This window comes from Chiloscyllium plagiosum, chromosome 15 (assembly GCF_004010195.1).
Source record: "Chiloscyllium plagiosum isolate BGI_BamShark_2017 chromosome 15, ASM401019v2, whole genome shotgun sequence".
In the NCBI taxonomy this organism is placed as follows: domain Eukaryota; kingdom Metazoa; phylum Chordata; class Chondrichthyes; order Orectolobiformes; family Hemiscylliidae; genus Chiloscyllium; species Chiloscyllium plagiosum.
Window position 1 is genome coordinate 37,516,899 of NC_057724.1, and position 18,217 is coordinate 37,535,115.

The 18,217-nt window shown below is 39.2% G+C and overlaps 1 protein-coding gene across 5 annotated transcripts in view; it reads left to right on the plus strand.

Annotated features, from left to right (window-relative positions):
* LOC122557241 (cytochrome c oxidase assembly protein COX11, mitochondrial) overlaps nucleotides 1-17,961 on the plus strand; it is a 32,612-nt gene extending 14,651 nt beyond the window's left edge. For 4 of the 5 annotated variants that reach the window (XM_043704729.1, XM_043704728.1, XM_043704730.1 and 1 more), the window contains 4 exons: nucleotides 3,919-4,317; nucleotides 12,074-12,229; nucleotides 14,512-14,637; nucleotides 17,247-17,961. In XM_043704729.1, coding sequence (XP_043560664.1) covers nucleotides 4,003-4,317; nucleotides 12,074-12,229; nucleotides 14,512-14,637; nucleotides 17,247-17,429 — 780 coding nt within the window. In that variant the 5' untranslated portion in view covers nucleotides 3,919-4,002 and the 3' untranslated portion in view covers nucleotides 17,430-17,961. Of the gene's footprint in view, nucleotides 1-673; nucleotides 783-3,918; nucleotides 4,318-12,073; nucleotides 12,230-14,511; nucleotides 14,638-17,246 lie in introns of all 5 variants that reach the window. The other variant, XM_043704731.1, reaches the window with a different exon arrangement.
* Nucleotides 17,962-18,217: the final 256 nt, after the last annotated feature.

Consider the following 18,217-nt stretch of genomic DNA (forward strand, 5'->3'; position numbering starts at 1 on the left):
AATGGATGGAGTTTGTAGCCGGGGTTTTGTGGGTTAGTACAGACTACCTGTTCTCACTGGGAATTTTAATGTTGTGGGGCAGCGGCTTGGAATATTCATAACGTGGAGATTGGCCTTATTAAGTACAGTCATTCTTACTTGTCTGCTGCTAGTAAGTTAAAATTTATTAAATCTTGAACTTCACAAGTGGCACTGAGAGCATTTCTTCCTTGTTCCAATAGCGAGTTAATCAGGCCCATCTCCAAATTGGGTATACAACTGCAATGTCCTCATGATTTTTGGGTGAGATATTAAACAGCTTTCTCAGTGAAATTAGAAACGCAAAAACTGCAGATTCTGGAATCCAATTAAACAAGCAAGTGGCTGGAAGAACACAGCAAGCCAGGCAGCATCAAGAGGTGAAAAAGTCAACATTTCAGGCATAACCCTTCCTCAGGACTGGGAGTGGGTGTAAGGGGAACTGCAGATAAAGGGGGTGGGGGAGTAGGGTGGTGAGGTGGGGAATAGGTGAACACAGGTAGAGGGTATAACCTGGTTGGTCAATGGGAGGAATGAGCCTGACTTGTGGTCTTCTCAGTGAATATAGACAATCCTAAAGCAGTTATTTTTTGGAAAACTTAAAAGGAGTTCTACTTCCTAACCTGATCAATTAATACTTACTCCCTCCGTTAAGACCAGAAAAACAGATTCTCCAGTTTTGCATTACTAAAGCAGCTTTTCTGTAGAAGAGTCATGTTGATCTCGAAATATGAACTTTATTTCTCTCACAACTACCAGATCTAGTAAGTTTCTCCAGCACTTTATTATTACTTTATGGAGCTTGCTTCGTGCAGATTGGTTGTGGGGTTTTCTACTCAACAAAAATGCCTCTTCTTCACTATGACTTTGTTAGCAGTAAAGCACTTTGAGGTATCCTAGCATTTACAGTAGAGTTTTATAAGCAAGTACAATGACATAAATTGCTATGGAGAAACTCAGTAGGCCAGCAGCATCTGTTGGAAGAAAGCAGAGTTAATATTCTTCAGAATTTACATTTATTTCAATGCAAGAGGCTTAACAAGGAAGGCAGATGAATTTAGGCCATGGTTAGGAACATGGGAATGGGATATCATAGCAATTACAGAAATGTGGCTCAGGGATGGACAGGATTGGCAGCTTAATGTTCCAGTATACAAATGCTACTGGAAGGACAGAAAGGGAGGTAAGGAAGGAGGGGCAACTAGGGTTAGGGAGAATCCAAAAGGTTTTTACAAATACATTAAAGGAGAAAAGGGAGAGAATAGGGCCCCTCAAAGATCAGCAAAGGAGCCGCAGCAGATGGGGAGATATTAAACAAGTGTTTTGCACCAGTGTTTACTGTGGAAAAGGACATGGAAATATAGAATTTAGGGAACTAGATGGTAACATCTTGAAAAATGCCCGTATTACGGAGGAGGAAATGCTGGATATCATGAAAAGCATAAAAGTAGATAACTTCCCAGGACCTGATCAGGTGTACCCTAGAACTCTATGGGAAGGTAGGGAAGTGATTGCTGGGCCTCTTGCTGAGATATTTGTATCATCAATAGTCACAGGTGAGGTGCCGAAAGAATGGAGGTTGGCTAACGTGGTGCCACTGTTTTAGAAAGGTGGTAAGGACAAGCCAGGGAACTACAGACTGGTGAGCCTGACGTGGTGGTGGGCAAGTTGTTGGAGGGAATCCTGAGGGACAGGATGTACATGTATTTGGAAAGGCAAGGACTGATTGGGGATAGTCAAAATGGTTTTGTGCATGGGAAATCATGTCTCTCAAACTTGATTGAGCTTTTTGAAGAAGTAACAAAGAGGATTGATGAGGGCAGAGCGGTGGACGTGATCTATATGGACTTCAGTAAGGTGTTCGACAAGGTTCCCCATGGGACACTGATTAGCAAGGTTAGATCTCATGGAAGAGAAAGTGAGGTCTGCAGACGCTGGAGATCAAAGCTGAAACTTTATTGCTGGAACAGCACAGCAGGTCAGGCAGCATCCAGGGAACAGGAGATTCGACGTTTCGGGCACAGGCCCTTCTTCAGGAATCATTCCTGAAGAAGGGCCTGTGCCCGAAACGTCGAATCTCCTGTTCCCTGGATGCTGCCTGACCTGCTGTGCTGTTCCAGCAATAAAGTTTCAGCTTAGATCTCATGGAATACAGGGAGAACTAGCCATTTGGATACAGAACTAGCTCAAAGGGTGGTGGTGGAGGGTTATTTTTCAGACTGGAGGCTTGTAAGCAGTGTAGTGCCACAAGGATCGGTGCTGGGTCTTCTACTTTTTGTCATTTACATAAATGATTAGGATGTGAGCTTAAGAGGTATAGTTCGTAAGTTTGCAGATGACACCAAAATTGGAGGTGTAGTGGACAGCAAAGAGGATTACCTCAGATTACAATGGGATCTTGATCAGATGGGCCAATGGGCTGAGGAATGGCAGATGGAGTTTAATTCAGATAAAATCGAGGTGCAGTATTTTGGGAAAGCAAATCTTAGTAAGACTTATACACTTAATGGTTAGGTCTGAGGGAATGTTGCTGAACAAAGAGACCTTGGTTAACAGCTCCTTGAAAATAGGGTCACAGGTAGATAGGATGGTAAAGAAGGCATTTGGTATGCTCTCCTTTATTGGTCAGAGTATTAAGTATAGGAGTTAGGAGGTCATGGTGTGGCTGTACAGGATATTAGTTAGGCCACTGTTGGAATATTCTGTACAATTCTGGTCTCCTTCCTATCAGAAGGATGTTGTGAAACTTGAAAGGGTTCAGAAAACATTAACAAGGATGTTGCCAGGGTTGGAGGATTTGAGCTATAGGGAGAGATTGAATAAATTGGGGCTGTATTCCCTGGAGTGTCAGAGGCTGAGGGGTGACCTTTTAGAGGTTTCTAAAATCATGAGGGGTATGATTAGGATGAATAGATAAAGTATTTTCCCTCCGGTTAAGGAGTCCAGAACTAGAGGGCAAAGGTTTAGGGTGAGAGGGGAAAGATTATAAAAGAGACCTAAGGGGGCAACAGAGGGTGATACGTGTATGGAATGAGCTGCCAAAGAATGTGGTAGAGACTAGTACAATTGCAACATTTAAAACTCATCTGGGTGGTTATATGAATCGGAAAGGTTTTTGTGGGCGGGTGCTGGCAAGTGGGACTAGATTGGGTTGGGATATCTGGTTGGCATGGACGGGTTGTACCGAAAGGTCTGTTTCCATGCTGTACATCTCTATGATTCTATGACCCGAAACATTAATCTGCAGGATTGTGTGTACTTGCTGCATCAACATTTTGAATTTGCCTGCATGTTTTAAATTTGTTTCATATCACTCTTCAATGAACTTACTTGAAAAGGAATAACTGAATTATATATCTGAATCTTACTCATTAATCTAACTTATTCATTTAAACATTAATCTAAATTTCCTACTTCTTTCTGTATAATTGCTTAACCCATTTTAAGATTTTATTAATCTTATGCAAATAAATTGATGTGGGTTTAACCCATGGTGACCCATGCCATACCCAATATTGTACCCTTCCAGTGCCATTTTATAAGGTAATTGTTTGGGGGGAAACACTTTATCCAACTTAACCCATGCAATGTTGAACAAGTGTTTTGAGCCCAAAAAGAACTTCATCCTTTGACTTTGAATTATTGTTTAAGGTGTAATTTAATATTTTTTGGCTTCACTAATGAAATGAAATACCTTTTTAGTGTGCTTTGCATCCTTGTTTACTACTAACACATAACATTGATGAGAACTCTGGCCTTGTTAGTATTGTGGGACTGTCTTATTAAAAGTGGACTGCATTTCAATTTGCAAGCATTATAGCATTACTGTAGTCCATGATTCGTGTGTAATGCACTTACCGAAAAAGGGAAATGTGATAACATTTTGATATTGATTTCCAGATATTGCAGGAAGACTACTGTTTGCCATTAACATCCAAGAAGTAAAGATTACATATTAACACAACAGTCTGACTAACAATCAGCATGACGTGGTCCTGTTGGACAAGCATCTCAAGACTGTATGTCATGTCTTCTTGTCATACCTGTGCACGAAGACTACAACAGTCTGGCTCACAAAGACTGTATTCAGTATTTAATCGATATACTTCTCGGAAACCAAGTTATCTGACTTTGCAACAGCCAATGCAAGGCATCAAGAACCAAAATCCCTTTACTCGGAGCCAGGAGGAAGCATGGAGGAAGAAGAATAAAACTGTGCTCACATATATAGCGGCAACAGCAATTGGAATGATTGGCATGTCGTATGCAGCTGTACCTCTCTACAGACTTTATTGTCAGGTCAGTAAAATCTTGTGTTTGTCCCTAATAACTAAGTTGATAGGATATTCAGACATTAACAAATGCAAATTACTTGTTTTTCACGCTGTTAAGTTAGTTTTATTAATTCACTTGTGGGGCATGTTTTGCTGGCTGACCAGAAATTATTGCCTTTCTGTAATTGTTGTTACAAAGGTGGTGATGAGCTACCTTCTTGAGCTACTGCTATATGTTGACCTCCAGTACCCTTAAGAAAGGAATTCCAGGATTTTGACTCAGCAACAGTGAAGGAATGGCAATATATTTCCAAGTCAGGATGGTGAGTGACTTTGAAGGGAATTTACAGGTGATAGTGTTCCCATGTATCTGCTGCTCTTGTCCTTCTCGATGGTGGTGGTTATGAGTTTGCAAGGTGCTATCTAAGGAATTTTGATGAATTTCTGCAGTACATCTTGTAGACAGTATGTTCTATGACTGAGCATTAGTAGCAGAAGGTGTGGGTACTTGTGGATGTGGTGCCAATCAAGAAGTCTCCTTTGTCCTAAATGGTGTCAAACTTCTTAAGCATTGTTGGAGCTGCACTCATCCAGACAAGTGGGGAATATTCCATCCTGACTTATGCCTTGTAAATGGTGGACAGGCTTTGGGGAGACAGGAGCTGAGTTACTCACTGCAGTATTCCTAGATTCTGACCTTCTCTTATAGCCACTGTGTATATGTGGCAGGTCCAGTTGAGTTTCTAGTCAATGATAACCCCCAAGGAATTTGATTGTGGGGGATTCAGTGATGGTAACACCATTAACTGTCAACGAGTGGTGGTTAGATTGGCTCTTGTTGTCACTTCTTTGATAAGAATGTTGTTTGCCATCAACCCAAGCTAGGATTTTGTCCTTATTACATTTGAACATGAACTATTTCAGTATCTGAGGAATCCCAAATGATGCTGAACATTATGCAGTCATCAACGAACATCCCCACTCCTGACCTTATGATGGACGAAAGGTCATTGATAAAGCAGTTGAAGACAATTGGGCTTCGGGGACATTACCATGGGAAAATCCTGCAGAAAGGTCCTGGAGCTGAAATGACTGACCTCCAACAACTACGATCATCATCTTTTGTGCCAAGTATGACTCCAACCAGCAGAGAGTTTGCCCTCTGACACCCATTGATTCCAATTTTGCTCAGACTTCTTGGTGCCACACTGGTCAAATGTGGCATCGATGTCAAAGGCTGCCACTGTCACCTCACCTCTGGAATTCAGCTCTTTTGGCCATGTTTGAATCAAGGTTGTATTGAGTCAGGATCTGAGTGGCCATGGCAGAACCGAAACTGGGTATCACTGAGCAAATTATTGCTGAGCAGGTGCTGATTGATAGCATTGTTGGTGACATCTTCCATCACTTTACGAAGATTGAGAGTTGACTGATGGGACAATAATTGGCTGGGTTGGATTTGTCCTTTATTTTTTGTGTGCAGGACATGTCAGGGCAATTATCCATTTTCTCCGATAGATACCAGCTTGGCTAGTGGAGTGGCAAGTTCTGGTGCACAACTTTTCAGTGCTATTGCTGGAATATAGTCAGGGCCCATAGCCGTTCAAGTGTCCAGTACTTCCAACTGTTATTTGATGTCATGTGAAGTGAATCAGTTTGGCAGATGATTAAAATCAGTAATGCTGGGGACCACTGGAGGTGGCCGAATTGGATCATCCACTTAATGCCTCTGGCTGAAGATTGCTGCAAATGCTTTAGCCCGATCTTTTGCATTGAATTAAGCTCTTCCATCATTGTGGCTGAGGATACATGTGGAACCGTCTCCTAGAGTAGTTGTTTCATTCTCCACCACCATTCCCAACTGGATGTGGCAGGACTGCAGAGCTTAGATATGATCTGTTAGTTATGGGATCACTTAGCTCTGTTTATTATTTGTTGTTTATGCTGTTTGGCATGTAAGTGGTACTTTTGGTAGCTCATTTTTCAGCCTGCCTGGTACTGCTCCTGGCATGTACTACTGTACTCTCCATTGAAACAAGGTTGATCCCTGGCTTGATAGCAATGGTTTAGTGGGGGATATGCCAGGCCATGAAGTTGCAAATTGTGGCTGCAATTGATGGATTCTGCTGCTATTGATAGCCAACAGCACCTCGTGGATGCCTAGTTGTGAGTTGTTAGATGCATTTGAAGTTTCAAAATGTGTCCCATTTAACACAGTAATTGTGCCACAAAACAGGATGGAAGTTATTCTCAATGTGAAGGTAGGACTTTGGTTTCACAAGGACTATGCGGTGGTCACTCTTATTGATACTGTCATGAAAAGGTGCATCTGCAGCTGATAGATTGGTAAGGATGAGGTCAAGTATGTTTTTCCCACTTGTTGGTTCCGTCACCACCTGCCACAGACTCAATGTAGTAGCTGTATCTTTAGGATCTGACCAGCTCAATTAGTAGGCTGTTGCTGAGTCAATCTTGATGCTGAGCATTGTAATCTCCCACCCAGAGTGCATTTTGTACCCTTGCCACCCTTATTGCTTCCTCCAAGTGCTGTTCAATATGAATGAGTACTGATTTATCAGCTGAGGTAGGACAGTACGTGGTAATCAGCAAGAGTTTCCTTGCCCATGAGATTTCAAGGGGTCCAGAGTCAGTGTTGAGAACTGCAGGGCAACTCTCTCCCGATTGTATACCACTGTACTTCCACCTCTGCTGGATCTGTACTGAGTCAGAAATCAGGTTATAGTCCAACAGGTTTATTTGAAATCATGAGCTTTCAGAGCATAGCCCTTTCATCTGGTGAAGTGAGAGTGAAGCACACAGAACACAGAATTTATGGGCAGAGAGAGATCAAAAGATCATACAAATTTTGAGAGTGGAGTTTCAAATAGAAAGTATCTACAGGTGACCAAGAGTGTTAGACAGTGTGAGTAAACTGTCAACAGCTGAATAACAAGCGAATGGATGACCAATAATCTGACTAAATGAGGTAGAGAGATAATTACAAAAAATTAAAAATGAGGTGGTGCTGGAGATAAACTAAATGACCAGTCTGATTATAGGTCATCTCTTCACTTGTTATTCAGCTGTTTGCACTTTACTCATGCCATCTACCACTCTTGGTCACCTGCAGAGGCTTATTATTTTACATTCCACTCACATCATTTATGTGATCTTTTGATCTCTCTGCCCATACATTGTGTTCTGTGTGCTTCTCTCTTACTTCACCAGATGAAGGGACTTCTCTCCGAAAGCTTGTGATTTCAAATAAACCTGTTGGACTATAACCTGGTGTGTGATTTCTGACTTTGTCCACCGCAGCCCAACACTTGACCCCTCCATATCAGGATCTGTACTGCTGGTAGGACAGGAAATATCGAGGAAAGGTGTTTGGAAAATTGTCTGTAAGGTATGATTCCATGAGTAACTTGATTTGAGTTTTTTGAGGAAGTGACAGAGAAGATTAACGAAAGCAGAGCAGTGGACATTGTCTATATGGACTTCAGCTAGGCATTTGATAAGGTTCCTTGTGGTAGACTTGTTAGCAAGGTTAGATCACATGGAATCCAGGGTGAACTAGCCATTTGGATATAAAATTGGTTTGAGGGTAGGAGACAGGATGGTGATGCAGGGTTGTATTTTGGACTGGAGACTTGTGACCAGCAATGTACCGCAAGGAACAATGCTGGGTCCACTGCTTTTTGTCATTTATATAAATGATTTAATGTGAATATCAGAGGAATAGTTAATAAGTTTGCAGATGACACCAAAATTGGTGGTGTAGTGGACAGTGAAGAAAGTTACCTCAGAGTATAATGTAACCTTGATCAGATGGGCCATGAAGCTGAAGAGTGGCACATGGAGTATAATTTTGAAAAACGTGAGGTGTTGCAATTTGTTAACGCAAATCGGGGCAAGACTTATACACTTAATGATAGGGTCCTGGGGAGTGTTGCCGAACTGAGATCTTGGGTTGCAGCTTCGTAATTCCATGGAAGTGACATCACAGATAGTAGGGTAATGTAGAGACATTTGGTATACTTCCTTTACTGGTCAATGCATTGAGTGTAGGATAATGGAATGTCATGTTGCAGTTGTACAGGACATTTATTAGGCCACTTTTGGAATACTGTGTTCAATTCTGTTTCCCTGCTACATGAAGGATGTTGTTAAACTTTAAAAGATGCAGTAAAGATTTACAAGGATGTTGCCACAGTTGAGGGTTTGAGCAATAGGGAGAGGCTGAATAGAGTGGGACTGTTTTCCCTGGAGTGTCGGAGGCTGAGGGGTGACCTTAGAGATTTATAAAATCATGAGGGGCATGGATAGCTTGAATAGCCAAGGTTTTCTTCCCAGGTGGGGGAAGTTCAAAACTAGAGAGCATAGGTTTAAGGTGAGAGGGGAAAGATTTAAAAGGGACCGAGGGGGAATTTGTTTACAGAGAGGTTGGTTCATGTATGGAATGAGCTGCCAAATAAAGTAGTGGAGGAAAGTACAAATGCAACATTTAAAAGGCATCTGGATGGGTGCATGAATAGGAAGGCTTTAGAGGCATATGAGCCAAATGCTGGCAAATGGGACTAGATTAAATTAAGATGTCTGGTAGGCATTGAAGAGTTGAACCGAAGAGTCTGTTTCCATGCTGCACAATTCTATGACTTGTTGCTTGACTAATCTGTGAGACAGTTTTCCCAATTTTGGTAGTAGCCTTAGTCATTAGGAGGACTTTACAGAATTGACTGGGCTATTTCTGCAGTTGTCTTTTCTGATGTCTACGTCGATTCCAGGTGGTCCTTCCGATTTAATTTCTTTGTTGAGATTTTGTAGCAATTGATAGTGGCTTGCTAGATTATTTCCGAGGGCATTTGAGAGTCTACCATATCTCCGTGGGTCTGGCGTTACATGTAGGCCAGTCCAAGTGAGGATGACAGATTTCCTTCCTGAAGGACCTTTGTGAGCCAGATGGATTTTTTTTTGACAGTTGACAATTGTTAATGATCTTCAGTAGATCCTTAATTACAGATGTTCTCAATTGAAAAATTTCGCTATCTGCCAAGGTGAGATTCAAGCCAAGGAAGATCTCTCCAGAAGTTTAGCTGAATTTCTAGAAAATAGTCAAACCGTCGTACCACTAAAGCCATTGCCTCCCTTGTCTTATTTTTAAAGTAAAATCGTCAAACAGCTAACTGGGCATGTCGAAGCTCGTGGACTGATATTAAATACTGCTCTTGACTGACTGTTACAAAACTCCTTCATGGTGAGACAGTCTTGTTAGTATTAAATGACTCGCGAGATGAAGTCTAGAACATTGAGCAGCTAAGACCTGTGCTCACTGGAGTTCAGAAAGATGCAATCTAATTGAGGTACGTAAAGCAATAAAGGGGTTTGGAAAGGTCCTGAAGAAGGGCTCATGCCCAAAATGTCGATTCTCCTGCTCCTTGGATGCTGCCTGACCTGCGCTGCGCTTTTCCAGCAACACATTTTCAGCTCTGATCTCCAGTATCTGCAGTCCTCACTTTTTCCCTCTTGTAAGGCAAACTAGGACAAGAGACCATAGTTTTTGGCTGAGGGTTGGCAGATTTAACATGGACATGAGGAAGAATTACTTCTCTCCTCGGGTGATTCTGTGGAATTTCCAACCTCAGAGTGTGGTGGATGCTGAGTTATTGAATAAATTTAAGGAGGAGTTTGAAAGATTTTTAATTAATAATTTGTTAAATGGTTGTGGAGAGTGGGCAGGGAAGTGGAGTTTAAGCTGAAATGAAATTAGACATGATTGTACTGGGTTCAAGAGCCTGAATTGCCTCCTCCTGCTCCTAATTCTTATATTCTCATGTAAAATATTTTATAATACAAATACAAAAATCAGAGAAATTCCCTGTCCCACCCCAAATAAATCAAACGCTGGAAATAATTGAGGGGTCACATATGCTAGGTCTCAAATGTGAGACTCATGAGAGCTAGCAGAAACGATATAAGGTGCATCAGAGTTGATCATGGACAGAGTTCAGACAGAAAGAATATAGAAATCATAGAATCCCCACAGTGTGGAAATAGGCCGTTGAGTCCACACTGACCCTCCAAAGAGCATCCCGCCCAAATCTAACCCCCCAATCCTAACCCTGTTATTCTGCATTTACCATGACTACTCCATCTAGCTTGCACATCACTGGACACTATGGGCAATTTAGCATGGCCAATACACCTAACAAGCACATCTTTGGACTGTGGGAGGAAACCCAAGCAGGCACAGCCATGGCTGGAATCGAGCCCGGGTCCCTGGCACTGTGAGGCAGCAGTGCTAACCACTGCAGCACATAGATGCATCTATTTTGTTTCTTTAAATATAATTAGCTATACTTCATTCCTAAATAGAGAAAGTAAAAACTAGAAGGTGAAAAATTCCTGGGAGAGTAAATTCTTACAGACTTATGACAAACAAAAATCACTTCTCCCTAATCAAGTTCCACGGCAGCTTTTCTCCTGGAAACGTGGCCATCATCTTTCTGCAGCCAACACCAATTACTCATTTTTCATCAGTCATGGTGAGATGGAGTGGTTGTTGTGTTTACCTCCAAAAAGAATATTATTCCTGAAGTTATTTATTGCGTGCAGAGCCTTCTGATGTTGTGGTGATGCAAGATGCTGCATTGATGTTTGTCTTTCGTTAGAACGAGAAACAAAATGGTCTGCTTCATGGGAGTTCAGTATCAGTACTTGTGAAGGATAATGAAATGTAAATGATTTAATATGTTGACCTTAAGAGTTCAGCAGAATCCATAATTCTAATTAAAGTAAGTTTCTAATAGGAACTACAGTCTAAAATAGTAAATCAGAAAAATAATGTTAGAATGCAATGCTCAGTACTTCTTGGTCCTAAATTATACTAATAAATATGACAATACAAAAATGGAAGAACTGAAAGGAGCAGTGATATTAATTTGACATTATAAAGGAGTCCCATTACAGTTCATGCTAATAGCATAACTGCTGGGTCAATTGTTATTTTTAATTATGAGATGAAGATCTTTGATTAAGAAAAAGTATCAAAGAATTTTGGCAGTTGTAAGTGTATGGAATTAGGTCAAAGTTTGACCATAATCTAATTAAATTGTGAAAACAGACTCAAGGAGCTAAATAGCCAAGGTTATTTGTTCCCATTAATGCTTCTTTCTTCTTAGAGTTGGGTTTAATTCTGTAAGGTGATGCCATTCATGTGTTAAAAACTACATTAAAGACAATAATGTTTTTGAAATGAATATTTACAAAGAGATGGTGATGGCAGTGATTGTTGTGAGATAATCCTTTTGTAGGACATTACATCTTTCGGTCTTGCTCAAATCAAACCCATAAAACTTTTGCCAGTAATGTTAACAAAACAAGTTAATTGGCTGACCTATTGTTAAGTGAACTCATCTCGGTGTTTAAAATAAAAGTTAGCATGGAATTTTTGTCATAGAAAATCGCAGGTAGATGTTAAGTTTTATTTTTGTTAAAAGTAATCTTTGTGAAACTGGTGTAGTAAAAGTTAAATAATTGGAACAGTTACAATGCAATAGTGAGGCAAGGTGGTTTTACAGGTTGCAATGCTTAGACACACATTTATCTGTGATGTATTTTCATTTTATGTGCCAAAACACAAAATGCTAATTCAAAAACTATCACGACAGATCAACTATCAGTGTTTGGTCAACAGTGCTGCATAAAATGTTAAATATCAGAATTTCCAAACTTTAAGAAGTATTCTTCTGTCAAACATTTTAGCATTGATTGTCTATTTTCAGGCTACAGGACTAGGAGGGACTGCAGTAGCTGGTCACAATGTGGATCAAGTAGAAACCATGGAACCTGTGAAGGATCGAATCATTAAAGTCACTTTCAATGCAGATGTCCATGCCAGTCTGCAATGGAATTTTAGACCTCAGCAAACTGAAATCTATGTGAGTTAAAACAAGTAGAGCTCTTATAGATGTGAATTTATAGTACGAGCAGTGATACCAAATAAGTTCAATGATATATTTTCCTGACTACTCAGGACAAAAATGATTCACAGCAGACTTTATCATTAACAGAAGAAATATCTATTTATTGTAAATAAACATTAACGTTAATATAGAATCATAGAATCCCTACAGTGTGGAAACAGGCCCTTCGGCCCAACAAGTCCACAACGACCCTCTGAACAGTAACCCACCCAGACCCATTCCCCTACTACTCTACATTTACCCTTGACGAATGCACCTAACCTGCATATCCCTGACCACTATGGGCAATTTAGCATGGCTAATTCACCTACCCTGCACATCTTTGGATTGTGGGAGGAAACCGAAGCACCCAGAGAAAACTCATGCAGACACGGAGAATGTGCACAGACAGTCGCCCAAGGCGGGAATCAAACCTGTGTCCCTGATGCTGAGGCAACAGTGCTAACCACTGAGCCACCATGCCGCCAGAATAGCATGTATGACAGAGAAAAGGAAAGGATTACTACGTCACAATAATGCAATTTAAAATGTATTTTCTTAAGCTCCAAAACACACACATTCATAAATAAAAATAGACAAATGGCAAAATCGAAAGGATTTAAGACAAATATTGTGGGTGGCAGAATATGGACAGGAAATCATTTTCTAGAGCTCCAAGTCCAGATGACAAGGGTGGGGAAATTGTTTCTCAATTCTTTGGATTTTAGCAATGATAACATGCTATTGTCCAAAGAACAGTGGTCATTTATCAAATATATGAATGATCAGATGGGCTGAGGTCTTGTTTTACACTAGAATTGTTTCTTCTAATTTTTTTTTGTCTTTTCACTCTCAGAGAAAGGAGAGAAATATTTTGCATTTGCAAGTTCTGGATTTTTCTGGTTGTACAGCTCTCTCAAGCCTTTAGCAAACTGCAGTTGACAAATGTTGTCAAGCAGCTTCTCCTTAACTCAGAAATTCCTGGTGATGTTCTGTGTTAATGATTCTAACCATCTTGTTGCTCTTGGAGCAACAAAGTCTTTTATAGCTAACAATGTGCATCATTTGATTTTTCAAGTCACAAAACTTTTCTAGCATTTCAGTTATGTAGCAGTCTCCAACTTTCATTCCAGTTTATAGTTCAAAAAGGAAATGTATGTAGTTCCTTACATTACCTTTGTCCCAGAAAGAATTCTGAGGTAGAAAGATCAAATTTCACAACCATTTTAGAGAAAAAGAATGTTTCTCATCTTTATCCTAAAAGAACAGCCCCTGATTTTTAAACAGTGAACCTTAATTCTGGACTAACCCGCAAACGAAACATCCTTTCACCTTACCAAGACTGTTCAAGATTTTTCTAACGTGAATCAAATCCTGCCAAACCCCTAGTCATCTAAACGTCACTGGGAGCAAGTCCAGTTTGTTCAACTTTTTTTTAAATATGTAAAACCATTTACTTTTATCAATCTATTAAACCTCCTCTAAACTGCCTCCAACAGTCCAATTTACATGCTTCCTTAAAGAATAAGACCAAAACTTCATACATCATTCGAAATCTGGTCTCATCAATGCTCTGTATAACATCCTTTCTTTAGTTCAATTCAAGTCATAATGAAGGCTAGTATTCCATTAGCGTTCTCAATTACCTGCATACCGATATGGTAGCCTTTTGGGATTCAAGAGCTGGAACATCTAGATCTCTCTGCACATCAAAATTCTAGAGTAATTGTCCATTTAGTAATACTGTAAGTTTGTATTCATTCTTTCAAAGTGAACAACTTCATGTTTTCCCTTTTTTTTTTTGCGCCTATTTATCTGCAAAGATGGGATTTAATTATGAGCAAATCGCTATTCATAAGAACTAATACTGGAATCATGAATGCGTGTTTATATGTATATTCCGGTGTTTAAATTAACAAGATAAATTATACCTAGGAAACAGACCAGGCCTGAATGTTTTGATTCCCTAGACATGAGATCAACAAAATTGTGAGACTAATAAATCCATTTGTAGATCCATGGGCATATACGGATCTTCTGCAAATGTTGTACACACACTGTCATTTGCCACTGTTTGTGAAATTCCTGTTATGTTGTCAAGGTAGCACTGTTGTATAATATGGACCATAATTTTTTTGAATAGCTGATAGATTTCTTGAATTCCATGCCTTCTAATTATTAATACTCGTGCAGCAGTACTAATGAGTAAGAGAGTTATGTTATGTGAGAATGTTATCTTTGTTTTAATTTCATCCCAGGTTGTTCCTGGAGAAACAGCTTTGGCATTCTATAAAGCGAAAAATCCTACTGACATACCAGTCATTGGTATTTCTACTTACAATGTTGTACCGTTCGATGCAGGACAGTATTTCAATAAAATACAGGTATGAATAAAATTAGTCACATGCTAGAAGTAAAAGATTTTTTAAATGCTTTTGTTAAATTTCATATTTTCAGTGAGAGTTCCAGATGTGGGGCAGATTCAGGTGACCCTTATTGTGATTTATAGCTCAATTACAGCATACAGCAAAAAAGGCAAACCAAAAGCTTCAGAATGTCTTAAATTATACAATATACACTGAGAGTGCATCTCCCCCGCTTTGATTATTATTGGTCAGCAGCGTTGAGTTATCCATCTATAGTTGGCTCTCCAATACAGCAATTTAAGCTTGCTTCAGCAAAACAACAAAGAAATGGACAGGCTTGTCTTTCAGGATGTCTTCCAGATTCTTATCTTCTTTCCTGAGGTTTTCCACAATGGATACTATATTCAAGTAACATTTGCCAGCCATACCATGTTAACTGCCAATTAATTCAGTATTTGCCTATTATTTCTCATTACAGGAAATAGAAAAGAATATTGATTTTTGATCAGTTCCAACAAAGTTACATGATTAGGTGATTGTTAGAATTCTAATGTTAGAATTCTTTAGCTAACAAGTTGTCTTAATGTGTTCATTCAGTCCACATTTCAAAGTCTGCTAATCTCTGTATTCATTTTCTCTAGGCAGTGATAAGTGGTATTTACTGTATGAATACCGTTTGAATCCTTGTGATGCATCAGCTGCAACCTTGAGTTGCTATTGTTAATGTTATTATCTATGTCTTATGCGTAAGCTGAATCAAGAGTTAAATGTTATTATCTATGTTTTATGCACACTCAGCAACCTAGAAATGTTACTGTTAGCCTTGTTCTGCCACACTAGCCAAGGGCAGCCGTTGGCCATTCTGTGTTTCTCAGTTATGGGAAGCCCTACCAACTTTCATGCAATCTTCTGATTTTAACTACTATGACTACAAATGCATTTTTACTTTCCTAAGGCAGTACTTTTTATGTCATTGTGTGGGTTTGGTTTCTGCACACTCAAAGACCCTGTGCAAATACTGACACATTTCCAGGGACTGCTTGTTTGTTTTAGAACGGTGTTTAATATTAAAGACACTGTAGAAATGCAAGTAATTCTTGTGGTTTATATATTTTATTAAAGCTCTTGCCTTACACATCTCGTCTCCTCAGACCTAGAATTGCAGTTTGGTCAGTTTGTTTCAACAAGATATGGTATTGTAAAGTCTATGGAACAAATATTCAAAACAAACTGCCCATCTTACTGGGTATCTTTGTATTAATTAATTTCAACAGTATCTTACAGCTACGGTTTAGCCTGGGAGCAAGTCTGCAACCATCTGGCCCTGTACATCAGTTTGCAAATCATTAGCCATTTTGCAAATTTAGTTGAGATGTCATTCTCCCAGGGCCAAGCGGTGCTGGGTCAGCTCTCATTAAGTTTACAATTACTGTATCCATTGCAATCAATTGAGTCATCCTAAGCACAAGGACTCCTCCCAGTCTCTGCCATCATTGGAGTAAACAAAAAGTGAGGACACCCAGCATGGTAATTCAGCATTTTTTTCAGTCTTGTTTTAAGTAATGCTTTTCTATTTCCTTAAATCACACTCCAATTTTTTAAAAAAAGCTTTGCAGCTCATGTATTACATCGAGTGATGCATGCAATATCTCGAGCACAAAAAAATCACATGTTGCGTTCTTCTGATACACAATAGTAATAAAATATTAATGAAAATTCACTATTCTTTGAACAATAATTTGTATGTATTACAGCCTGTAATCTGATCTTCTAGTTTTTGTAGCATCAGAACATTACTGTTGAAGTGTAATCAAATGAAATGATAAGGTTTCATTACAATTAGCTCCACTCAGTTTTAAAATGTGATTACGTTGTTGTAATTTATGTGGTAGTCGTGGATGAGGAAGGCCTCTCACCCTTTCAATGTAGAAAAAGTGCCCTTTCCCATCATCCCTTATATTTCCAAAGTGCAGTATCTCATGTTTGTGAATAATTTTCATTTTATTACTGTGACCACCAGACCTTGAAGTATTTTCCACAAATTGATCACACTTAATTTGAAGACAAGCTTCCTGAAATTAGTCTACAGTTTTCTTTTCTTATTTAAACTTGCCATTATTATTACACTGTACGATTTAATTTGACATAAATATATAGATTAACCTTTTGTTTTAGCATGTTTAGGTTCCTGTCAGTTAATTCCCATTGAGGTTGAAAAACCTAACTTTTAGGTCAGTCCTTTGGCACTAAAAATTGATGTTGTATCTTTGCATATTCGCCAGAGTTCGAAAGTCTCTCCATCTGTGATTCTGAACTGGGCTCAATGATCAAGTTGTAGTTTGACCAGGGAAATGTACAGAGAGAAACCAATGCTGTCTTTCAGGTGATTCATCAAGTAGCATCCATTATGACAATTTGTGATACTATTTCACAATACTTGCCGCTCTTCATTCCCTGCTTCAGTATTCTTACCAAAGCAGGAGCTAAAATTGATTGAGAATGACGTTGTGAACTTAAGACGTGGAGATATAATGGTAGTAGAATCCTTTATCCCTTCTATATGCTTGATCTAATATGTGTTGGTAAAAGATCTACTAACTTTCATCTACAATGCCTCTTTCTTTCAGTGTTTCTGTTTTGAAGAGCAACGACTGAATCCCCATGAAGAAGTGGATATGCCAGTTTTTTTTTATATTGACCCTGAATTTGCAGAAGATCCAGGAATGGCACGAGTAGACACAATCACACTCTCTTACACATTCTTTGAGGCAAAAGATGGTCAGAATCTACCTCTACCTGGATATAATTAACTAAAAAGTGCTTTGAATTTAGAGTGTTATGCTGATTTACAGTGTATCAGATGGTTGCACCAGTAATACTCAATGTTGTGATTCCAAAAGAAGTGATTCAGGCAAAATAACAATGTAATAACAAACAATAATTTCATAGGCATACAAGACAACATGAATAGAAATCGAAATGAAGAATCAAAGAATAAAGACTTTGGAAAGTGCATAACCAAGTTTGAAATTCAAAGGAATTTCAAAATGTTTTCCAAGATTGCAACAATCTATCATGCAAACATCTTGGTAGGAAGTTGGGAGGTTGAATCTTTCTCTCTCTCTCTCCAAAGGTCTTGCCAGCCCTGCTAATTTTCTCCAACATTTTCTGTTTTTATTTCGGATCTGCAGCAACCATACTACTTTGCTTTCATATGGTTAGGACCTTTGATATAGCTTTTCATTCATGCACTAACAGTTATAATTTCAATTAGAAAGTATTGAAAATGTTCTGTTTTTCCCAATTCCTCAATGTAATAATAAAGAAGGTTTGTGGACTGGATACCATTAGTGCATCTGATAAATGTACACCCTAACCATGTACTTCCTAACCATGTACTTTCAATTAGATATGAATAAATTGTTTTGACATAGTAAGATCTGACTATAAAGTTACCAAAGTTGGCAACTGTATAGTTCAGGAGTCATGACTTTTGCAAGAGTTAGGCAAAATGGAAAGGTGGAGGGTTACCCCTAATAATAAACAGAGGGGGTAAACTGCAGTGGAGAGAAAGGATCTTGAAAAATCAAAACCTAAA